At 34.0% G+C, this 26,114-nt stretch overlaps 1 protein-coding gene across 6 annotated transcripts in view; it reads left to right on the top strand.

Moving 5' to 3' along the window:
- The window catches only part of LOC141518002 (WD repeat-containing protein 19-like), a 192,938-nt gene that overhangs the window by 69,844 nt on the left and 96,980 nt on the right, over positions 1-26,114 (top strand). For all 6 annotated transcript variants that reach the window (XM_074229620.1, XM_074229621.1, XM_074229622.1 and 3 more), the window contains 5 exons: positions 719-841; positions 16,766-16,915; positions 17,018-17,165; positions 19,461-19,665; positions 20,219-20,378. In XM_074229620.1, coding sequence (XP_074085721.1) covers positions 719-841; positions 16,766-16,915; positions 17,018-17,165; positions 19,461-19,665; positions 20,219-20,378 — 786 coding nt within the window. The remainder of the gene's footprint in view (positions 1-718; positions 842-16,765; positions 16,916-17,017; positions 17,166-19,460; positions 19,666-20,218; positions 20,379-26,114) is intronic.

Below are 26,114 nucleotides of genomic sequence, written 5' to 3' on the forward strand. Positions count from 1 at the left end.
CAGAGATTCTATGTCTCTCTGAATTAGGGTCTTTTCCTTCTATGAATTAAATTAAAAAAATTATTTAAGGCAATTGCCCAAGATCACACAGCTAGGCAATTATTAAGTGTACAGGTCACATTTGAACTCAGGTCCTCCTGACTCTAGGACCAGTGCTCTATCTACTCTGCCCCCTAGCTGCCCCTGCACTGTGTTTTTGATGTTATTATCCACATCACAAGAGAAAGTCTTATTTTTTATACTTAATATTTCACCATCTAGAACATTTCAAATTTCCACGATATTTGAGATTGCTTGAGCTCCATTCACTTTGAGGGTGAATCCATGAACTAGTTTATGAGTGATTAGGAAGGGAAGATTTCCCTTGAGGGGAAACAAAGGCATGATTCAAGAAAACAAAACAAAACCACAAACTCAAATTCCTTGACTAGAATGAATCTAAAGTATGACAGAATTCTAGATGTGAAGGGTAAGGTGGGAGCCTGAGTTTACAGTATTGTGGAATCAATTTGTAATATGCTAGAGTAAAAGAATTAAACAGAATAGTGGTGGTCTGAATGGGATAAATTTTCATTCTACAATTTGCAAAACATAGAATTCTTCCATATTGGCAGTGTGCTAGTCATGCCCTTTTTTAGCTCCACAACATTGGTATTATCCTGGGACCAGAAGAGTTCCCTCAAAATTAATTTACTATATCATTGCATTGTTTTTTTAGATAGAAAATGAAATTTTGGATGCTCAAGAAGAGAGAGAAACTCGTCTTTTCCCAGCAACAGCTGATGAATACAAGATTTTGTGCCATAAATTAACTGGTGATTTTCTGATCTATGGTACCGATGTATGTATTTCATTTTCATTTGTTATCTAATTTATTATGTAGGAGTTGATAATTTTTAGTTTCTTGAAACCTACAAAAGCCCAAAAGAAATATTTATTATAGTAAACCATCTAATCTTTTATCCTGAAGATAACTAAAATTGTTAAAACCAAACAAAATACCAACTGTTTACTTGGATTATTTATATGTTCCATGTGAATAATTAGCTTACTTGGCCAACTCTTTAAATCTCTTTATTTTCAAAGAATTTTAAAGCCTTTTTTTCTTACTCAATGCTTTTATGTAATTTTCATCATCATCATCATCATAATAATAATAATAATTATTATTATTATTATTTGTTTTTGGTTTTTGTAAGGCAGTAGGATTAAGTGACTTGCCCAAGGTCACACAGTTAAGTATGTATTAAGTGTCTGAAGTTATATTTGAACTCTTGTCTTCTTGATTCCAGAACTGGTGCTCTATCTACTGTGTCCCCTAGCTGCCCCCCTCATATAATTATTTTTTCGTTTGAAAGGCGCAATTGGTTGGAAATTGGGCTAACTGTAGGTTTCAAGTCAAGGTTGTCCTGTCTGGTATATTGGAACAGTAATATTGAATATTGCCATAATGGTATGAATATATCAGACCTTTTAAATGGAAATAACCATCTTGTTTACGGTTTATATATCTTATTGAAAACAAAGTGGAAAAACTAAACCAAATTCAGTTGAACAAATATTGATTAAATACCTATTGTATGAAAGGCACAATTGTAGTCTCTTGAGTTATACAAAAATAAATAACTCACATTTCCCAACATCAAGAAGCTTACTACTGAATTGATTAAATCCCATGTGAAGAGATGGAGAAAGTATAGATAACCATCCAAGATTAGATATCCCAACTCAAGCAGGAAAATTTTGGTGTTCAGTTGTTTTTCAGTCATGTTCATCATCCTATTTGGGGTTCTCTTGGCAAAAATACTTGAGTTCTTTGTCATTTCCTTCTGCAGCTCGTTTTACAGATGAAGGAATTGAGGCAAACAATGGCTTCCCCAGGGTCACAAGTATCTGAGTAAGGGTCTTAGTTCAGACTTGATTTCAGATGAGTCGGGCGCTTCGTTCATTGCATCATCTAGCTGCAAGGCAAATTTTAGCCCAGGCAAATTTGTTGATAAGAATTCATGGGTTAGCACCCATACCTAGAAGGAGTTGGGCACAAGACAGATAAAGGGATAGTGGTAGAATATCACTGCATATTAAAAAGAGAAAAACCACACAAGGAAACCTAGGAAGCAGAGTGGGAATACATGAAGAATATTGTCATTGGAGTATACTACAGATCACCTGGATAGAAAGAACAGATGAGGAACTGAGAAATATCACTAACCTTGTATAGCAACATAATAGTTAAATGATGGAGTTCTTGTCTGTCTCTTTGTCTCTCTTACAAACAGAACTAATATTTTCTTCACTTGTCTTAATGATAATTTAATCATTGAAAAGGTAGAGACAATTTTCTTCTTACGTAATATGATTAGAATCCAGTCTACAATCATTCATGGAAAAAAAACTCAATATAGAACATTTTAAATATGTTGGCTTTTTTTTTTGTCTGTTCTCCTAGGTTCAACCTTAAATTCTTTTGGGATGACTTTACTTAGTTCTCTCACTATCCTCTCTATAAACTTGCCCACCCACCTTTGCATTCCTGGTCTTTGATGTAACAATATTTATAATATTTTTACCATCCTCCATGTGATTAAAAGGTTTATGATATATATAATATATATATCTCACAACTAATCTCTGTTCTACTCCTCTACGCTGAACTCTACCTGTTAAGATGGGAAAAAAGTTACATTAAGCAGTCAACCCCCTCTGGCTTAGTCTGACAAAATGCAAATTCTGTATTGTACCACTGTACTTCACCTCTGCTGAGAAGAAATGTCTTTTGTTGTCTATTCTCCCAGACCAATATTGATCTTTCTAGTTAATCAGAATTTACCTGTCTTTTAGTGGTGATTCCACTTATCTTGAGTATATTGTCTTCCTGGATTGGCTTATCAATTCATGCAACCCTTCCCATACTTTTTTGAGTTCTTCTAATGCATTATTTTCATGGTACTGTATGATAGATTATTACAGTTCATAATGCAGTTCAGTCAGATATTCGGCAGTATAGTTGGGAAAGACTTTGCTTGTAATTTTTAGCTGCCACAACAGTGTTATTTATTTTTTTATACATGGAACTTTTTTTTTCTGCATTTTACTTTCTTTTGAAATAAATGCCTAGTAGTGATATTGTTGGGTCAAGAATATAAACTGGTTAGTGATTTATCTTTCATAATTCCAATTTTTAAAAAATATTAACATACTTTCTCAGTCTCTCCAATATTGAATATTTCTTTCATCTTTGCCAATTTGTTAACTGAGATAAAATCTGTTCTGTTGTAACTTTTTGATTTGAAAGATGTTTTTATATTTCTGTTGTTAGTTTGTAGTTCTTTTGGTTAAGAGATCTTGATTTTACAGTATGTGTTTGTGTCTTCATAAGAGTTTAGAAATGTATTTATATTCTAAAATAGGTTTATTCTTAGCTGCTATATAGCTTCTGTTGGCTAGGAGACAAGTGCCCATTGACTGAGGTAGTTTCTAGACTTGTTTATTCTCTTCATTGTATCATTTGATTTACGTCAGTTAGTAAATGGTGATAATGCAAACTGAATAAGGTTTGCCTGTAGTTCTCTGTCACACAATCAATATATTTCTTTGACTCCTAAGAAGAAATTGATATTGGATACCTTTGAAAAATTCTTTCATATATTTGACATTTTTGAAGGTCTGTTGAGAGTCCTCTGTTTCTGGGTATAACTGCAAAGATTAGAAAGATGATTAGATCTCTCCTTGCCCATTCCTCAAGATTTAGCAAAAATGCTTCATTAAATATATAGTTATTTGGTAAATTCAATTAAAAGGTGAAAACAAATCAGCACACAAATCATTTATGTTCCAAAGCAATTCATTGAAAGATAAGAGTTATTGAAGAAAATGACTTTTATCCATTTCTTGTTTTAATGGTGATTATAGGGAGCATCATGGGTCTATTACTCTGTCAGCCCTCTTTGTTCTAATACTAGCCCTGGTATCCATGTGAGAATTGCATGTCTTTGGCAGTAATGTAATTTGAGACTGATATACGAAGAAAAAGTTCTGCTTCTACCCTTCTGGTCAGTGAGGCCCTGTTTCTCCAGAGTTTTTTGAAAATTTAAGAACTTTAATAGAGCAGGGTATACACACACACACACACACACACACACACACACACACACACATATGCCTGTCTTCTCCATGCTCATGCTTTGAGTTAACTTGGTTATAGTACATACTTAAGACTCTCAGAAGACTCATATGTGGATTCTTATTGCAAGGGGGCAATGGACTGGCTCTTCAAATTAAACTAAATATTATATACAGTGAATATTCTTGGGAGCTAACAGTCATCTTAAGATCTCAAAACAGAAAAAAAAAGAATCTCAGAATAATTTATTCCTCTCGGACACCAAATGAATGTGGTAGAAACTACTTTGTGGAAGAGAGAGAAAGAAGAAAAACTTTTTTAAAAAGTTATAAAAAGAAGACAGGTAGGTGGTGCACCAGCCCTAGTGTCAGGAGGACTTGAGTTCAAATTTGCCCCAGACACTTAATCTTTAGTTTTGTGACCTTGGGCGAGTCACTTAATTCCATTGCTTTGGAAAAAACCAAAAACAATTAAAAAATTTAAAAAGGAAGAAAAAATTTGTTGGATTTTTGACACATATGTTTATAAGGATTATAAGCAAATATACTTCAAAGAAGATGATTTGGTCTTAAATATAAGCAAAAAAAGATTAAATTAATTGTGCTTAATACAAATGTTTATTCTGCTTGGGAAAGGAGTCTCTACTCAAATGGAGAATGTACTTAGAGTTTCAGTAAATTGTAACAATAGCCCTTTCAAAGTCCAGCCTTTCATCTACGCCAGGAGTTCATAGGAAGTGCAATGGCAAAGCCATCCTGGGAGATCTATAGTAGAGATTTGTGAATCTTGAAACCCCCTAAAGCTGCTGTGAAGGCCTGATAGGTATTCTGAAATGAAGGTAAATTGGGTTCTTTTAATACTAGCATCTCTTAATAATCAGTGAGGTAGGTAGTATGATAGAAGATTGTAGGTGAACCTTATTCAGGATGCATTCTCCTTCAATAGTTGTCAGAAAGTATTAAAACAAATGCTGACAACAGTATGTATAATAGCCTTTGTTATAGCAAGAATCATAGAAGGAAAAATGGAATTATTAAGGAATATTACTAAGGAGAGTCATCAAATTTCATCATGGTAGAAGTAATCTGAGAAATTTCATTGCAGAAGTACAGAGTAAAAGTAGTAGAATATTATAACAATAGATAGTTGGTATATACAGTAGAAAAATCTGCATGCCATTTAGAAAAGAATTTGGAAAGCAAAAATAATTACAAATTCTAGATTACTTTTAATCAACAATTGAAAGATTAAGGAAACAGCTGACAGAACAATCCAATGAACACAGTAAATACTTCAAAAAACCCCCAAACCTTAATGATAGTACTTAAGAAGCAGAAAAGAGGAAATAGAGAACCCTTGAAAAAGAAGAATGAAAATTTTGTGTATTTTGTTCATTATTTAATCTCAAGAAGGTATGACATGTCTGTTATTAAAATATAAGAACACCAGGGACTCTAAATTTAGACCAGTTATGTGTTTATGAACTTTATTCAAAGCTCTTACTGTTTATATTACTAATTTAAAAAGCTGTAATCACTTATAAAAAAGCTATGTACAGGGGAGACCACCACTGTTAAGGGCTGTCCATATGTGATTTGAAGGGAGATAGAATAGACATCTCTAGCCTTCCCCAGGAGAGACTTTTCCCTCCTGCCAGGAGGGAAAACATGAGGTTAGCTTTGGAGACCTCTCTGGTTTCCTCAGAGAGAAGGAATACTCAGCTATAATGTTATCTATTCCTTTAAAATTATTAGTTGAGGAATGTGATTTAATCTAATTTCTGATTGTTTTGTCATTTTTTAGGAAGGGAAGGACTACCCCAAGCTACATATTCCTTTCCTACCAAATACAAATTTTACAATGAACTCACATAAAAATTAGCAAAGAGAATAACAGAAATCAAAGAAGGTAGACATAGGAGGAAATATAGACCAGACAACAGAGCAAAGGAAAGTAGGTAGCAGCTTAACCAAAAGAGAGAATATTTCATTTCACTCAAAGGGAAATTCCCCAAAGACTAGTTAGTAAGTTGAAGATAGTGACATGACAGATGGCCAGTTCCTTTCATGTCTTTCTAGAATCTTTTTCTTCAGCTAACTGAAGTGGGGTTAGCCTCATCCATCTTCTCTCTCAAAGCTAGAAGTCAGAGCACCCAAAGCAACTTGAAGGTCTGAAATTTGAGTAATCCCAGAGATTAAAGAAACCATTGACTTCTCCCACTCATCAACTTCACTCTGCCCTTTATATAAATTAGGCTATTTTTTTCCATCTCATGAGGAAATGGTCTCTTAACAATGGGTTTTGTCATTATTGCCAAATTACCCAAAAGGGTTACATCCATATTTGCTGAGGCACAAGAAGAGCTTATTGTTGGGATAAATATTGAATAAACTGCCCCAAAATGCTAAGCCTTAGATGACTTTTTAAAATCTCAATGGGAAGAGCTCATTTAAAACAATAATACCAATCTTAATTTATATTTTTGAATACATAAAATAAACCACAACAGATATGGAAATTACTTGTACAAAAGTTCATATAATATTAAGAAACTATAGGACCCCTCAACCTAAGGTGGTGTAGAAATATTAACATCAGTATAGGACTGATAAACATTCTTTCTTTTTTAATATTTTATTTGTTTTCCAAATTTATACAATAATAGTTTCTATCTGTCATTTTTTTGTAAGGTTTTTAATTTTACAATTTTTCCTCTACCTTCCCTTCCCTTCCCCACAACCCCCCACAGAAGGCAGGCTGATAATCTTTACATTGTCTCCATGTTATCCATTGATCAAAACTGAATGTGTTGAGAATATCCTTGAGGAAAAAAATAAAATATTAGAGATAGCATAATTATGTAGCACATAAGACAACTTTTTTTATTTAAATTGAAGGTAGTAGTCTTTGGTCTTTGTTTTAACTCCACAGTTCTTTCTCTGGATAAAGATGGTATTCTCCATTGCAGATACCCCAAAATTGTCCCTGATTATTGCACCAATGGAAGGAGCAAGTCCACCAAGGTTGATCATCACCCCCATTTTGCTACCAGGGTATACAACTGGTTCCTCTGGTTCTACTTATCCCACTTAGCACCAGTTCATGCAGGTCTTTCCAGGCCTCTCTGAAATCCCATCCCTCCCAGTCTCCAACAGAACAGCAGTGTTCTATAACATACATACACCACAATTTGTTCAGCCATTCCCCAACTGATGGACATTCACTCAACTTCCAATTCTTTGGCACCACAAACAGAGCTGCTATGAATGTTTTTATACAATTGGTGTCTTTACCCTTTTTCATCATCTCTTCAGGGTATTGACCCAGTAGTGGGATTGCTGGATCAAAGGGTATGCACATTACTTTTACCCTTTGGGTGTAACTCCAAATTGTTCTCCCAGATGGCTGTATCAGTTCACAGCTCCACCAACAATGTATTAGTGTTGATAAACATTTTCAGAGGATATGAGAAATAGATAAAAAATCTTGAACTAGTAAAGGCTGACTTTAGATATTTGCTATTGGGCTCATCAAATAAAACCAAATGTGTTTTCCCTTCAGATGAAATAGGTGGAATAGCTTAAATCCACTGTGGGTGACTTAATAAGAAATTGACCAGAACTATATTGACAAAGATTAATTTTTTAAATGACAGGGTCATGCAGAAGAACAACTTTGTCTTTGTTTATAGAAAGGTAGACATTTATGAAGGTTACTTGTTAACAAGGAGGATTATAAGATTATCCTTAAAGCTTAATTTTACCTCCTCCTTTCCACTAGCTCATTTTTATCTATCATTTTCCCCCTTTTTTGAAAATGAGCTCCTTGAGGACTAGAACAATCTTCCTTGTTTTTTTTTTTTACTCTCAGCATTTGGCACATAGTGAGTACTTAATAAATTGAAATTTTATTTAAGAAATTCATACTTTGTGACCAATGCAAATTATGCAAGGAAACAAGGAATACAATGCAGCATCGCAGGTTGTAAAAAAAAAATTTATCTACTGAATTTTTAGCAAGTTGGCAGTGGAAATTATGTATAAAAAGCTCTGTTTATTAAAAATTTGGAGATAAAGTCCTTATGCTACAAATACAAATATCAAAATAACCTTGAGAAGTCTTAACAAATAAACTAATCTAGAACAAAACTGTTGTCCACAATTAAAAATGTTTTATAAAGACAACTGCCTTGCCAAATACTCGTAATATCCAAACTTTATAGAATGAATTTTGTTTTTATTTTTCTGATGTCTTCTAGAAGTTTCTGCTAATATCATAGCTATTCTAAATATCCCTTTCCTTCATCTCCCACAGAATCATTCCATATAACAAATAGTATCTTTTCAAAAGGAAAAAAGGAAGTACAACTGATTAATACATTTTATTTTTTTTATTAATTTAATGTCATTTGTACAATGTTTTTTTATACATTAATAAAATATTCTTGTTTAAGAGTAAACAAAATACCTCCTTCCCCCAAAAAATATAGACTCACTTGAGCGATAAAGTAAAGGGAAGAGAAAAAAATTAAAATTAAAATTAAAAAAAATAATAGTAATAATTGTAGGTATGGCCAGGTGGTGCAGTGGATGGAGCGCCAGCCCTGGAGCCAGGAGCACCCAATCCCATATCCGGCCCTGTACACCCAACAATCACACAGCTGTGTGACACGCAAGCCACCCCATCCCTACTGCCCTGCATAAACCAAAAAAAAGAAGAAAAAGTCATAAAATAAAATAGTAATAATAGTAGGGGTGGCTGGGTGGCGGATAGAGCACTGGTCCTTGAGCCAGGAGCACCTGGGTCTGAATCTGGACCCAGACACCCAAAGATCACCCTGCTGTGCGGCCCCAGGCAGGCCACCCAGCCCCATTTGCCCTGCACCCCCCCAAATAATAATAATAATAATAATAATAATAATAATAATAATAATAATAATAATAATAGTGCTTCAGTCTGTGTTCCAACACCACCAACTCTGTCATGGGTGGATCACATTCTTTATGATAAGTCCATCACAAAAGTTACTTCCATATTTTTCCACCATTGCCATTGCTGATCGCAACTCCCTCCTTTAGTATTTCTCCACTATCATGTACTATATTTTCTCTCTCCTTTCACTGACTGCTGTAGGGTAGCTGAGTGGCGCAGCAGACAGATCCCTGGCCCTGGGGCCAGGAGGCCCCAAGCCCCGCCCCCACCACCCCTTAGGCCCAGCATCCACCTGGCCATATGGTCATGGACAGGCCATCCAATCCCAGCCCCTTGCAAGATGCAGAAAAAGAAAAAGCATTATATCTGACCACTCTCCCCCTATGGTCCATCCTCTCCTCCATCACTCACATCCCCCCCTTCTTACTCCAGATGTCTATACCCCATGGAGTATATTTGCTGTTTCCTCTCCTAGCCACCTCTGATGAGAGCGAAAATTCCCTCATTCCCCCTTGCCTTCCCCCCTTCCATATCATTGCAATAGCTCATTGTAATAAAGAAAAATCTTATTATGTGAAATATCTTGGCCTATTCCCCCTCTCCTTTTTTCTTTCTCCCATTACATTTCCCTTTTTTCTATTGACTCCATTTTTACACCATATTTTATCTTCAAATTCAGCTTTCTCCTGTGCTTCAACTATAAAAGCTCCCTCTACCTGCTCTATTAGCTGAGAAGGTTCATATGAGTATTATCAGTGTCATTTTTCTATACAGGAATACATGCAGTTCATCATCAAGTCCATCATATTTCCCCCCTCTCCTCCAATCTCTATGCTATCCTGAGTCCTGCATGTGAAGATCAAACCTTCTGTTCAGCTCTGTCTATTCCAACAGGAACCTTTGAAATTCTCCTGGTTCATTGAAAGTCCATCTTTTTTCCTGGAAGAGGACATTGAGTTTTTCTGGGTAGTTGATTCTCAGTTGCATTCTAAGCTCTTTTGCCTTCTGGTATATTATATTCCAAGCCCTACAAGCTTTTAATGTAGTTGCTGCTAAGTCCTGTGTGATGCTGACTGCAGCTCCATGGTGTTTCAGTTGTGTCCTTCTGGCTGCTTGTAATATTTTCTCTTTGACTTGGGAGTTCTGGAACTTGGCTATAATATTCCTAGGGGTTGGTTTTTTGGGATCTCTTTCTCGGGGGGATCGGTGGATTCTCTCCATTTCTATTTTGCCCTCTGCTTCCAGGATATCAGGGCAATTTACCTGTAGTAATTCTTTGAAAATGATGTCAAGGCTCTTTTTCCTGATCATGACTTTTAGGTATTCCACTAATTTTTAAATTATCTTTCCTAAATCTGTTTTCCATATCAATGGTTTTTTCAATGAGATGTTTCACATTTTCTTATTTTTCATTCTTTTGGTTTTGAAGTATTGAGTCCTGATTTCTTGTAAATTCATCAATCTCCCTGACTTCTATTCTTTGTCTGAAGGATTTGTTCTCCTCAGAGAGTTTTCTTATCTCTTTTTCCATCTGGCCAATTTTGCTTTTTAATGCATTTTCTTCTCCTCAATAACTTTTTGAACTGTTTTATCCATTTGACCTAAGCTGGTTTTTAATATGCTATTTTCTTCAGCATTTTTTTGGATTTCCTTGACTAAGCTGCTGACTTCATTTTCATATTTTTCCTGCATCTCTCTCATTTCTTTTCCCAGTTCTTCTTACTCCCTCATTTGATTTTTCAAAGTCTTTTTTGAGCTCTGTCATAGCCTGAGCCCAAATTTTGTTTTTCTTTTGGAATCTTTAGATGCAGGAGCTTGTGTTTCCTCATCTTCAGACTGAATGTTTTGATCCTTCTTGGGCTCACAGGCAAAATATTTCTCAATGGTCTTCCTCTTTTTTCTCTGCTTGCTCATTTTCCCAGCCTGAGCCTGTTTTAGGGGTGCTTCCTGAGCTTTTGGGACACTTCCACAAGGGTCTTAGTGTGTGAGGCTCTGTCCTCCCTCCTAGTCTGTGAATGACCATATGTGCCCCCCCCTCCCCCCACCATGGGGCTGAGGTGGGGGGGGGGCTGCTATTCTATGGGGGGCCTAGACTGGGATCAGGATCTGAATGTGGTCAGAGCCCCAGAGTCCTGTTCCAGGGGCAGAGGACAAAGCTTGGCAGTCTCTCTCTCTTCACTCCCCTCCCTAGGTTCAATGGGCTCATGCCCTGGGGGCTCCTGGCTCTGCCTGCTTCTCTTTCCTGGATCTGGACTGCCCAGGCCAAGCTGCTTGCTGTGTGCCTTGGGGGCTGGGCTGTGGTAGAGGTCCCTCGCTGTTCCCCCACTTTGTGCCCGGTGCTCCCCGGTGGTGCAGCTCAGAAAACCCCCCCACTTCTTTGAACTGTGGCTTCCAGCACCCTGGGGCTGCCTCCGGGAGGCTGAAGTTCTTTTACTCTGGCGGGCCACCCCTCCGACCCCGGGGAGCAGAGCCTTTCTGCTCTTTTCCAGGTTACCTTGAGTAGGAGAACTGCCTCCCTGGGTCCCTCTGTGGGGTTCTGTCTCTCGAAAATTTATTTAGAGTCCTTAGTTTGCAAGTTTTATGAGAGAGCATCTAAGACATGATCCTCTCTTGTTGCCATCTTGGCTCTGCCCCTCAGATTAAAACATTTTAAAAAATACTCTGAAAACATCATCTTGTAACATTTATGTCACTTCCACCTTCATAAAGAATGGTTTGTGAGTATTCTCTTACATCTCTTTATTTAAGCCCTATTTGATTTTTTTTGAAAGGCAGTATGGTTAAGTCACTTGCCCAAGGTCACACAGCTAGGTAATTAAGTGTCTGAGTTCAGATTTGAACCCAGGTCCTCCTGACTCCAGGACCATGCTGTGTCTGCCTAGCTGCCCCTCCTGTTTGACTTTTATAATCTTGTTATGTTTACTTTTTTTTTTTTTGATGTGAAGTTCTTACTGGAATGAAAAACTTAATAAAATTAAAGAGATGGGGAGAAGAAATTGAAATCTTGTGGGAACAGGATGAAGGAGGTCCATATTGTTCCCATCTTCCATTATTATTGGGGTTGTCTTGAAGATTCTTTCAGAGAATTTCTGAAAGATGACTGTATTCTTCTTATATCTAATTACAAAAAAATCAATTATTTTATCCATCTATTAGAAGTCCACAGAAAAATGAATCTAAAAGAATAATAGTCCCAGAATAGTTTCTGAAAAAGAGAAGAATGAGATGAATAATAATAATACTGACATGATCTATCACTTAACTTCTCTTCTGCAGGTAGAAAGTCATGAATCAATACCTCAACCAATCACAGCAATCAAAGTGCACTAGATAATGAAAAAAGGTCCTGGTAACAAATAACTTGTTAAAATGCATTGGATTAGAAGTGTCTAGTGACTGGTTTCGCTTGATTGAAAGTCAGATTAAACGTTCCTGCTGATTCAGAAATGAAAAGAAGGGCAGTAACTTGTTTCCTAGCCATTAAAATATAATTATTTTCATTTTTTAGTAACATTATTTGACATTCACCATATTTATTAGATATGTGTTGATTATTTTTGACATAAAAATTCAAATTATCTATCAGCAGTAGACCTTGGTTGGCCTATAAATGCCTTTTGGATTTTCTCATTTCTTATTCTTAAATATATGTTTTCTAGTCATATTCCATTAATTTTTTTCTATTTCACATTTTTTTCACTATTTCCCAGTACTCACTTTTGCTTTGAGTTCACTGAATATTAATTAAAGCACATTTGGAAAGTAAATCTTAAAATAAAATGTTTATATCCTCTTCTGAAATCTTATACAACTCATTATTTGTACCATTTCTTTGGCATAATCATATATATATATATATATATATAGTCTTGCTTTATTAGATGCCATTTTACATATATGCATCTAATATATATATAATTAGAATTGTTTATATTATTTAGTCTTGATGATACCAATTCAGTGTTTATAATAGGTAGTTAGATTGCTTGTATCCATGAAGTTTCAAATTTTGTTAGTTATATATTTAAAAATATATCTTATTATATGATATGTATAAATAATATAACATTATATCTAGCTATAAAATAACTGTTCCAGCACTTTTCACCTTAGGCTATCATCATCCTATTAAATAATTACACTAAAATTATAATTACAATATGGAAGAACATATTAAAAGATTTAGTTTATTTTTAACATTTCTCAATAGTTTTAACATTTTAACTTGAAAACTTCTATATAACATCTAAAAGAGATTTATTCAGTGGCAACAGGCATGATATAGTACAAATGAGAAGTATTTAGGCTTCTCATTTTTCTTTTGAAAAAAAGGTTTTAATATGCCAAAAAAGAAGTGAATCCCTGTTTAGAGATAATTGATAATAATAATAATAAATTAGAAATAATTTCTAATTTCAGTATAAATTTTTCATTATATAAATTATTTAGCTTATTAATTTCGCCTCTTCTAAAAGCATCTTAATTTTTAATCTATTAGAATGTCTTTTTCAATTTTGTTTTTAAAATTTAAAAATTAATGAACACCAAAAATTTCTATATATAAAACAGGGAACCATATATTAAAGCATGAATCTTGATTACACATAGCTGAATTTTTAAAAGTATCTAATAAATTCAACATGCTATCTGCTTTTAAAAATTTAGTTTATAGCTTTTATTCTGCCAAAATTTCTCCTATTATTTTACTTTTTTTCCTCGTGAGCTTTTCTACATAACATTTTTTAATAAAGATGAAGAAAAATATTAACAAAACTGATTGATATATTGATGAAAATATATGCAATGTTCCTTATTCATGAATCTCCTCCTATCTCTTCATAGAAGTGGGGTGGGGGATATCTTCTTATATCTCTTCTTTGGGTTTATTCTTTTTAATTTTGCATCCTTAAATAAAATGTTAAATAAAATTCATTTTTAATTTGTTGTCTTTCCATTTACATTTTTGTAGTTATATGCTCAACATGTTACTTTGATTACTGTTTTGCTTGTTTGTGTCTTAGGAACCTCATGCTATCTTTTTAGCCTTTAAAAAAATGAGTAAATAATCCTCGTTTCTTCTTTTTTTTACTGAGTTCCCCAAGTAAAAAAAAAGAAAAACACATTCCTTGTAACAAACACAGTGAAGCAAAACAAATCCACATATTTGCAATTTACAAAAAGTATCCTGTCTAATTTTGCACTTTAGGTCCTTTCTTCTTTTGCCAGGAAAAGAATAGGGTTTTCATCATATGACTCCTGGAATTGTGATCAGTAATTGCTTTCAGTTATTTTTCTTTACAGTGCTGTTGCTGTCTAAAGTATTTCTTGTTTCTTCTCACTTCATTCTGCATTAGTTCTTATACATCTTCTCAGGTTTTTTTTGAAACCAACACTTTCATTATTTCTCATGGTTTGATAATATTCTTTTGCATTCACATATTTTTTCAGCCACTCTCAAATTGATCAGTATTCCCTTTATTTCTAGTTTTTTACTATCTGTGGAACAAAACTCTTTTATTTTAAAACATAGGAGTCTTTTTCCTCTTTTTTTATTTCTTTGAGGGCATAGGCCTAATGATATTATAGCTGACTTAAAGGTTACATACAACTTAGTGACTTTTCGAGTGTAGTTTCAAACTGCTTTCCAGAATGAAAACCAGTTTACAGCTGTGCCTGTCAAGTGACAGTCCCTTAACATTTGTCATTGTTTTTTTTCTGGTTTTCTTTGTCAGTCTTATAGATATGAAATAGAACCTGAAAGTTCTTTTGATTTGCATTGAATTAAAGGAATTTCACTTCATTTCTACAGAAAGATTGTTTAAAGTGAATTTATACTTAGCTTACCTTACCTGTGTTATTTTGTTCATTTGTTCATCTCATATTCATACCTTATTCGAAAGAATAAAGCATCCATAATGTTCTTTTTACACCTTTGCCATTCTTTTTTATGCAGTCTCTCTCCTGTTTTTCCTACCCATTTACTACTTAGAAAAAAAATCTATGTTGTCAGTGCCTTAAGCTGTCATCACATCTTTTTATTTGCTTTTGCTTACAAATTTCTTGATTCTACTTTTTCTTTACACTACTTTACCATTTACTCTCTTGTTATTTCTATTTCCATCTCTCAACTGAAACTACTGTATCAAAAGTCAAAAGTTAAATTTTTTGTCAAATTTTTTCTCAGATTTTGACATCCTCAATCTTTCTATTTTGTGCTGATGTTGTTAACCATTTCCTCCTTTAAAAAGCTTCTCATGCTATCTTTATTCTTAAATTTAAAAAAAAATTAAATTTAAGGCAGTGGAGTTAAGAGTGGTTATATTTTTATCCCAAGGTCACACAGACAATTAAGTGTCTGAGACTGTATTTGAACTCAGGTCCTCCTGACTTCAAGGCTGGTGCTCTATCCACTACATCACCTAGCTGTGCCATATTCTTAAAATTCTTAAAGTTCGTTACAAAAAAGGGGAATGAACTTGTTTTGCTTGACCCCTGAATGCAGAATTGGGGGTCATGGTGGAAGATTTAGGAAGACAACTTTAGGTTCAATGTAAGGAGAAACTTCCCAGTAACTAGAGCTGTTCAAAAGTAGGAAAAAAACTGCCTTGGAAGATAGCAGGTTCCCCTTCTCTTTAGGTTTTTTTTTTAATTATTAAGTGACTGAGACCACATTTGAACCCAGGTACTCTTGACTCCAAGGCTGGTGCTTTATCCAGTATGCCACCTAGCCACCCCGTCTTTAGGTTTTTCAAAGAGATGCTATATGACTGAGCAGTTATTCAACAGCAAGCATTCATAAAGCAATTATAAAGTTCCAGACACTGTGCTCTTGGCAAAGGTATTGCAAAGGAGGTTTCCTGTTTAGGCTAGACTTACCTTCATCTCTGATTTTGTGATTCTGACTCTAATATTAGTTTTTAAGATAATTACATTTCCCATTTCTTGAAGGATCCACTCCAATATCTTTGCCAGGAAAACCCCAAATGGCATGCAGTGTTGGACATATTAAAAAAATCACTGAGCAGCAAGTTCTTGTATTTCTCTGATCATTGATCACTCCTTTTTGTTGGTTTCTCTTCCTTCCTCAAAATCCCCTAAATTTGAGTTCTGTTTTTTTTCCCCTAAATTAAAGGTAATAGGCCTTGGTCTTTGTTCAAACTCCACAGTTGTTTCTCTGAATACCGATGGTATTCTCCAATGCAGAGAGCCCCAAATTGTCCCTGATTGTTGCACTGATGGAATGAGCAAGTCCATCAAGGTTGAACATCGCCCCCCACCCATGTTGCTGTTAGAGTGTACATTGTTTTTCTGGTTCTGCTCATCTCACTCAGCATCAGTTCATGCAAATCCCTCTAGGCTTCCCTGAAATCCTGTCCCTCCTGGTTTCCAATAGAACAATAGTGTTCCATAACATACATATACCACAGTTTGCTAAGCCATTCCCCAATTGAAGGACGTTTACTTGATTTCCAGTTCTTTGCCACCACGAACAGAGCTGCTAGGAATATTTTTGTACATGTTTTTACCCTTTTTCATCATCTCTTCACAGTATAGACCCAGTAGTGGTATTGCTGGGTCAAAGGGTATGCACATTTTTGTTGCCCTTTGGGCATAAAAATAAGAACAAACCTATGTTGACAAATGATAGAAACTATTTTGTGAGTTGTTTCATATTAAAATTAAAGATTCATGCTTTTTATTTTTTATTAGGCTGGTGTAATTCATTATTTTTATATTGAAGACTGGCAACATGTGAATGAATATCGACATACTGTTAGTGTTAGAAAGATTTTTCCAGATCCAAATGGGACCAGGTTGGCTTTCATTGATGATAAAAGTGATGGCTTTCTGTATTGTCCTGTAAGTCCTGATAAAAAATAAATGTGGGCAATATTTGGAGATTTCAAAAATAATTATACATGAATTGTTCATAGAATATTTTAAATATGTGTTTCTTTCTAGGTAATTGATGCAGTATATGAAATTCCAAATTTTCCACCAACCATCAAATGTATTCTTTGGGAAAATTGGTCAATGGATAAAGGTGTATTTGTGGCTTATGATGATGATAAAGTACATACTTATGTCTTTCACAAGGACACCATACAAGGTACTATCATTTCTTTTTAATTAATATACTCAATGCCATGTATTCCAACACTTTTTTCCTTTTCTTTTAAAATTAAATTATATTTGTTTTTAATTATATTTTAATTGTAACAAATTCTCTCTACCTTCCTTCTTACTCTGTAATAGAGAAGGATTTTTTCCTTTTAATTATGAATTTTTTACTCATAAAGAAAATAAATATTTCAATGCACAAAGAACAAGTATAATTAGATGTGAAACCATGAACCTTTATGAAGGTTTTGTTTTAAGATATATTTTAAATTTAACAAAGTAGCAATAAAAATTAGACCTAATGTTCCTTTCTGAACTTTTTTGTTTTCTCTTATGGAATATAAAAATATTTTATTAGTGCTCTTATTTTTTCAATTTTTATCACTTCTCTTTAGCTGCTCTTAACTGTCTCATAAAAACATTCCTTCTCTTATAATAAATGAGAGTAGTCAAGTAAAGCAAATCTTTCCCATAGCTATATCTTTATGTCTGATTTTGCATCTCTGGTTTGTCATCTCTTTGTCATGAAACTGGATGTGTGCTTTAACATCAGTCTTCCAAAGTTTTGACTGGTTACTGGATCGATCAATTATGAGGCCTTTCAGGGTATCATTGCTTATTTTACTGTGAATCATAAATTCAAATTAATTTTCCCCTAGCTTTCAGAATTTTTAATAGTTGTCATTTCTTACTGGACTTTAATATTCAATTCCAATTATATTTATTACAGTTTCTTTAGCTATTCACTATTTGATGGGTATCTACTTTGTTTCCACCTCTTTACTACAACAAAAAAAATGGTGCTATGAATATTTCTGTTTATGAATCTCTTTGTCTCTGACTTTTTCTGGGTATGGGTCTGCCTGATATTTTTGGCACATTTTAGGGATTTTATGGGTTTATTTCCAAATTATCAGAATGTTTGGAACAATTTAAGCTATACCAAGAATACATTTATATGCTTGTCCTTACTTCTATAACTTCTCTAATATTTTCCAATGTTGCTTTTTGTCATCTTTGTCAATTTAGTGGATGTAAATAGAATCTCAGGGTCATTTTAATTTGCATTTCTTTTTGTGATATGGAGCATCTTTTATATAGTTATTGTTGGATTACATTTGTTATTTTTTGGGAAAAGTACCGATTTATGTCCTTTGACCACTTAACCATTGGGGAATGGCTCAATTCACACATATTTTTGATAAAGCTGGATATTATTGCAAAAAAAAATCTTGTCATTGCATTTATATGTTACTGAAACACATGATGTTACAGTGTCAGTCTTAATTTCAGTATGAATTATTAATCCTCAGGCTATTGAACAATCACTCAATTAATTTATAGTAAATATGTCTTGTATCCAGTACTTGAATCAGAATTTCAAATTAAGCCTGATAAATTTGCCTTTGTTCAATGTATTGAGCTAGTACTTACTGAATGATATTTAAATTAAGGAAAAATGACAAGTTTATTTTAAAACTGATGATCAAATTGAGTTGAGGTTTAATTTTTAAATAAAATAAAAATCTGAATTACCAGAATTACTCTTTAACCTTTCTATTGGAATATATCAATGAATTATTTTAATTTACCAGGTCTCATTATAATGTGGGACATCATCAGAGATAAGATTTCCTTATAACAAAATTCTTTTGATTTTTCCTTTGATGGCCCATAAAGACCAATATTAATCTTTTACCAAATATTTCTTTGTAGAAAATAGATAATTTTTAACTAACAGTTATTTTAGCTACATTTGTTAAATATGAATTTGAATGCTGTAAAAGGAAGAAAGTAAAGGTTTAGCTAGAAAGTAGCCAAATCATAGAAAAATGTGCCTTCCATTTAATAGATGCCTTCTATAGTTTGTGCTGTATTTTCTTAGCTATATATTTCATCAATACATAAATTGAAAATATATGTAAAGGGGCAGTTAAGTGGCATAGTGGACAGAGCACCAGCCCTGGAGTCAGGAGGACCTGAGTTCAAATTCAGACTCAAGTCCTATTTTATTCTTCATGACTCCATTTGGGCTTTTCTTGGCTAGCTATGTGACATTAGGCAAGTCACTTAACCCCACTTCCTTAAATAAATAAAAAAAAAATTTAAAAAGAAAATATATGTAAAGAAGAGGGATAATGGGAATTACATTTCTCAGTATTTGAAGTTGAACATTTCCATGTATATGTTGACATATTCATTAGTGTATTTTGTTTTTATCAGTCACTGGGTAAGGAGTAGATATAAAAGCTTCTAAAAATAATTTTCTGATTTTATTATGTAGGATCAAAGGTAATCTTGGCAGGAGGCACAAAAGTTCCTTTTTCTCATAAGCCATTGCTCTTGTATAATGGAGAATTAACTTGCCAGACACAGAGTGGAAAAATAAGCAATATCTACCTTAGCACCCATAGCTTTCTCAACAGTTTTAGAGACTCAAAAAGTAATGAGCTGAAACAAATACTGATGCAAACTTTAATTCTAAAAAGGTAAGTCTTATTTTTATTTAATTGAGAATTATCATCTACTTTTGTTGTCTAGTCTGTTATTATTACCTAATATTGTGTATATTTTTGATACATGAATTGATCAGAAAATAATCAAAAAAATTATCCTAAGTCCTTCAAAGTTTTAGGTACTCCTTGAGTTCTACTAGCTAACATATGGATTCACTCCCTTTCTTCTTTCTCCTTGCTTAGCTATCTTGAAGCCACTCCATATACGCTACAAAAATCACAGAATCTGAGAGTTGGAAAAGACTTAACAGATTATCTGGTCCATTCTGTAACTGAAGAAGAATTCTCTTTATAAATATTCATATGCTCATATAACTTTTACTTGAAGGAATTTCAGAATTTTTGATTGTGAAAGAGAACTTCTGGGTGTTGGTGAAATCAAATGTATGACCATTCCTTTGTGTGCCAGGTGGAGTGGAAGAGTAGGAGATGATGAGATTGAAAACTTGAGATATTAAGAAATTTGAGGGGACATCAACCCTCCCCTGACATAACTGGACACAAACATTTCTTCTGCCTTCTGTAGATTTTCTGAAGCATGGGAAGTATGCAAGCTTCTGAATGAAATTTCTGCTTGGAATGAATTGGGCAGTGCCTGTCTACATCACATGGAAGTGGAATTTGCCACCCGTGTATATCGTACAATTAGAAATGTTGGAATGGTGATGTCACTGGAACAGATAAAAGTAAGTCATTGTAGTTTATATATGTTATGAGAATATATAGGAAAAGCCCTGTAAACAGGAAGGAGGAATTGCCTATGTGATGATCCTGAAAGGATATCCTGCCCAGTTACATTTCTCCAATTATCTGAAATTTTTATTTGGGGGTTATTCCTTTTTTGTTGTTGTTGTTTTTGTTAATTTTATTTTTTCTTTTTTTAATTTATTTAAGGCAATGGGGAGGTCACACAGCTAGGCAATTATTAAGTGTCTGAGGCTGGATTTGAACTTGGGTCCTCCTTACTCTAGGGTCAGTACTCTATCCACTGCTCCACCTAGTTGTTCTTGGGGGTTATTTCTTAAGGAAAATTTTGAAAAATGTATAATTTAATTGGATTAAAGTATTTTTTAGTAGAAAGAGAGTATTGAATTAGCAATTAGAAAATCCAAGATCTAGTAGTGTGACCTTTCGAGAGTTATAATCTTTCTAAACCTGAATATTTGCATCTATAAAATAGTGGGTTTAAATTCTTTTCAGCTCTAACATTCTATCATCTGCTAATAGATTACCTCAGAGGGACATATCAGCTACCCAATATATTAGCATAGATTAATTTATCATATTTAAATCTATTTCCACTTAGAAGAGAATAAGTCCTGGAGGGATTGCCATAAGTAGAACAGGTACATTTTAATTAGGGAAAATGAAAAGGGAAAGATTGAGAAAATGCCAGAAGAAAGGCTTTTGTGTAGGTCATTGAAGTGGATAACTGTGAGTAACCAAGAGAAGGCATGGGGAGATAGAAAATGTGGGGAAGGGTGTTACTAAAAAGGACCGTGTTTGCCCCTTCAGAAGAGATTGGAAGCTGTGCTTTATCATTTATAATCTAGAACAGAGATTTCAAACTCTTGACAATATCATACACCACAGGTGGACTGTGAATCTACCAAGTGGCCTAAACCAGATTTAAATGTAATAGGAAAATTGCAAACAAATAAATAAACATATAATATAGGTACTGTTAAATTGTTTTCTAGTCAATATGTGTTTGCAGCTATCCATTTCTATTTGAATTTGACACAACTGATCCAGAACCAGTAATGTCCATTGGGTTTAACCTGAATTCATTTATCTTACAGGTTTTCATTCACATTATTATAATCATTGCAAATATTGCTGTCCTTGTTCTGCCTTCACTCTGCATCAATTCATACAAGTTTTCCAGGCTATTTCTCAGAATTTCTTTTTTATTATCCCCATTCAAAAACAGTTACTAAGCATCTAAGGTATGAAAAGCACTGCACTAAGTGCCTGGGATACAGAGAAAGAAATTGAAATAATCACTGCCCTCAAGGATCCTGCATTTTATTGGGATAAATAAATAAATATAAAATACATAATAAATAAATATAAAATAATTTTGGTGATAGGTTGTTGACAGCAGAGGATAATGATAGGTCTCAAATAGGTAGCACTTGACCTAATTTTGAAAGAAGCCAAAGATTCTAGGTAGTAGAAGTTAAAGAAGGAGTTCCAGTGTAGTAATCTTTAATTACATTCCTATGCCACGTTTTTTTTCAACCATTTCCCAGTTGATGTACACATACTTTGTTTCTAACGAAATATAAGCTCTTTGAGGGCAGGAGCTGTCTCTTCATTTCTGTTTTTGTATACTCATTTTTGTTTTTGTATTTTGTTAGCACAGTGCCGGGCACATTTTGTTGTGGTGAAGTCCTATCATACTTTTCATGACTCCATTTGGGCTTTTCCTGGCAGGAGACATTGGCATGGTTTGTCATTATCTTGAGCTCATTTTACAGATAGGGAAACTGAGGCACACACAGAGTGAAGTGACTTGCCCAGGGTCACCCAACTTGTATCTGAGGTCAGATTTGAACTCAGGAAGATGAGAATTCCTGACTCAGCCTGGCATATAGTAGATGCTTAATAAATGTTTGTTGTTTGATTTCCTGTGTTAAATGCTACAGAAAGTGCTTCTGTGAGTGTCTTAGTATTGTTGGTGTGGGATCCTTGTTAAGTATCCTTGGATAAAGTTCTTAAACCAAGTCTCCCTAGTTACATTGGCACAGTCTTCAAGAACAATCTAGAAAGGTGGCAGAGCATTGTAAATGAGAAGTCTAAACAAAGCTCATGAATAATTATTGTGATTTAAAACATCTGGCATTTCCTAATTGTTTCAGTTAAATTATTCATATCCTGCCCCATTTTCCTTCACTATGAGTTCATAGGAATATAATTTTGAAGTACAGATGGGACTAAGGAATCCTGGACTCAGTAGAGTTTCTTAAAAACAACAAGATTTGACTGCTGATTAGTTATGTGGCATGGGTGAGGAGGGAGGCTTAACACTGAACCTGTGCAACTGCTGTAAAGATGATAATTTTTTTCAACTGAACTAAGGAAATTTATTTTTATTAATATTTTATTTGTTTTCCAATAAATACAATAGATGTTTCTACCTATTGTTTTTATAAGGTTTTGAATTTTAGAATTTCCCTCTCTTCCCTCCCCCAGGCCCCCCCCCCCCCAGAAGGCAGTCTGATAATCTTTACATTGTTTCCTTGCTATACATTGGTCAAAATTGAGTGTGTTGAGAGAAAAATCACATCCTTGAAGAGAAAATGAAATATTAGAGATAGTCCAAATTCCACAATTCTTTCTCTGGATACAGACGATATTCTCCATTTCAGAAAGCCCAGAATTGTGCCTGATTGTTGCCCTGTTGGTATCAAGGTTGATCATCACTCCCATGTTGCTGTTAGGGTGTACAATGTTTTTCTGGTTCTGCTCATCTCAATCAGCATCAGCTCATGCAAATCCCTCCAGGCTTCCCTGAATTCCCATCCCTCCTGGTTTCTAATAGAGCAGTAGTGTTCCATGACACACATATATCACAGTTTGTTAAGCCATTCCCCAATTGAAGGACATTCACTTAATTTCCATTTCTTTGCCACCACAAACAGGGCTACTATGAATATTTTTGTACAAGTGATGTTTTTACTCTTTTTCATAATCTCTTCAGGGTATAGACCCAGTAATGGTATGGCTGGATCAAAGGGTATGCACATTTTTGTTGCCCATTGGGCATAATTCCAAATTGCTCTGCAGAAAGGTTGGATGAGTTCACAGCTCCACCAACAATGTATTAGTGTCCCAGATTTCCCACATCCCTTCCAACATTGATCATTGTCCTTTCCGGTCATATTGGCCAGTCTGAGAGGTATGAGGTGGTACCTCAGAGATGCTTTAATTTGCATTTCTCTAATAATTAGTGATTTAGAGCTATTTTTCTTATGACTATGGATCACTTTAATTTCCTCATCAGTAAATTGCTTTTAATATCCTTTGATCATTTGTCAATTGGAGAATGGCTTGTTCTTTTGAAAATTTGACTGTTTTCTATTCTTTTGATTTTGGTTACAGTGGTTTTTGTGTGTGCAAAAGCTTTTTAATTTAATGCAATTAAAATTATCTAGTTTGTTTTTAATGACATTCTCCATCTCTTCCTTGGTCATAAACTCCTTTCTGTTCCAAAGATCTGACAGGTAAACTATTGCTTGATCTTCTAGTTTGCTTATAATACTATCTTTTATGTCTAAATCCTGTATCCATTTTGATCTCATTTTGGTATAGGATGTGAGGTGTTGGTCTAATCTATTTCTTCCATACTAACTTCCAATTTTCTCAACAGTTTTTGTTGAAGAGAGAGTTTTTATCCCAATAGCTGGACTCTTTGGGCTTATCAAACAGCAGATTACTATAATTATTTCCTGGTATTGCACCTAGCCTATTCTACTGATCCACCACTCTATTTCTTAGCCAATACCAGACAGTTTTGATGACTGATGCTTTATAATTTAAGTTTAGATCTGGTAGGGTTTTATAATATAATTTTAGATCTGCACTTTTTTTCATTGAATCCCTGGAAATTCTTGACTTTTTATTTCTCCATATGAATTTACTTATAATTGTTTCTAATGTATTAAAGTAATTTTTTGGAAATTTGATTGGTAGGGCACTAAGCAGGTAGTTTAGTTTTGGTAGAATTGTTATTTTTATTATATTAGCTCTACCTATCCATGAGCAGTTGATGTTTGCCTACTTATTTAAATCTGATTTTATTTGTGTGAGAAGTGTTTTGTAATTGTTTTAAAAAGCCTTTGAGTCTGCCTTGGCAGATAGACACCCAGGTATTTTACATTATCTGAAGTTACTTTGAATGGGATTTCTCTTTCTAGTTTTTCTTGATGTATCTTGCTAGTCATATACACAAATGTTAAGGATTTATGAGGGTTTATTTTACATCCTGTGACTTGCTAAAGTTGCTAATTATTTCTAGTAGTTTTTTGGATGATTTTTTTGGGATTCTCTAGGTATACCATCATGTCATCTGCAAAGAGTGAGAGTTTTGCCTCTTCCTTCCCAATTCTAAATCCTTCAATTTCTTTTTTTCTCTTATTGCTGAGGCTAACATTTCTAATATAGTATTGAATAGTAGTGGTGATAATGGGCATCCTTGTTTCACCCCTGATCTTATTGGGAATGCCTCTAACCTATTCCCATTGCATATAATGCTTGTTGATGGTTTCAGATAGATACTGCTTATTATTCTAAGGAATAGTCCATTTATTCCTACACTCTCCAATGTTTTTAGTAGGAATAGGTGCTGTATTTTGTCAAAAGCTTTTTCAGCATCTATTGATATAATCATATGATTTCTGATAGGTTTATTATTGAGATAATTATACTGACAGTTTTCCTAATATTGATTCCAACTCTGCATTCCTGGGATAAATCCTATTTGGCCATAGTATATGATCCTAGTGATAACATGTAATTGTTTTTCCAAGATTTTATTTAAGATTTTTGCATCCATATTCATCAGGGTGATAGGTCTATCATTTTCTTTCTCTGTTTTAACTCTTCCTGATTTAAGTAGCAGCACTATATTGGTGTCATAGAAAGAGTTAGGCAAAATTCTGTCTTCATCTGTTTTTTTTTTTTTCGAAGAGTTTATATAGAATTGGAACCAATTGTTCCTTAAATGTTTGATAGAATTCCCTTGTGAATCCATCTGGCCCTGAAGATTTTTTCTTAGGGAGCTCAATGATGGCTTGTTGAATTTCTTTTTATGAGATAGGGTTATTTAGGTTTTTAATCTCCTCTTCATTTAACCTGGGCAACTTATATTTTTTGTAAATATTCGTCCATTTCACTTAGATTGTCAAATTTATTGGCATAGAGTTGGGCAAAATAATTCTGAATTATTACTTTAATTCCTTTCTCATTGGTGGTGAGTTCACTTTTTTCATTTATGATAATAGCAATTTGGTTTTCTTCTTTCTTTTTTTAAAACAAATTGACAAGAGGTTTATCAATTTTATTGGTTTTTTTTCATAAAACCAACTCTTAGTTTTTTTAATTAGTACAATAGTTTTTTTGCTTTCAATTTTATTTATTTATTTATTTATTTGTTTGTTTGTTTATTTATTTATTTATGTTAGATTTTTTTCGAGGCAAAAGGGTTAAGTGGCTTGCCCAAGGCCACACAGCTAAGTAATTATTAAGTGTCTGGTGCCAGATTTGAACCCAGGTACTCCTGACTCCAGGGCCGGTGCTCCATCTACTGCGCCACCTAGCTGCCCCCTCTTCTTTAATTTTTTTGAATTTATAATTTGGTATTTAATTGGGGATTTTAATTTGTTCTTTCTCTAATGTTTTAGTTGCATATTTAGTTT

Source organism: Macrotis lagotis, chromosome 3 (assembly GCF_037893015.1).
Source record: "Macrotis lagotis isolate mMagLag1 chromosome 3, bilby.v1.9.chrom.fasta, whole genome shotgun sequence".
In the NCBI taxonomy this organism is placed as follows: domain Eukaryota; kingdom Metazoa; phylum Chordata; class Mammalia; order Peramelemorphia; family Peramelidae; genus Macrotis; species Macrotis lagotis.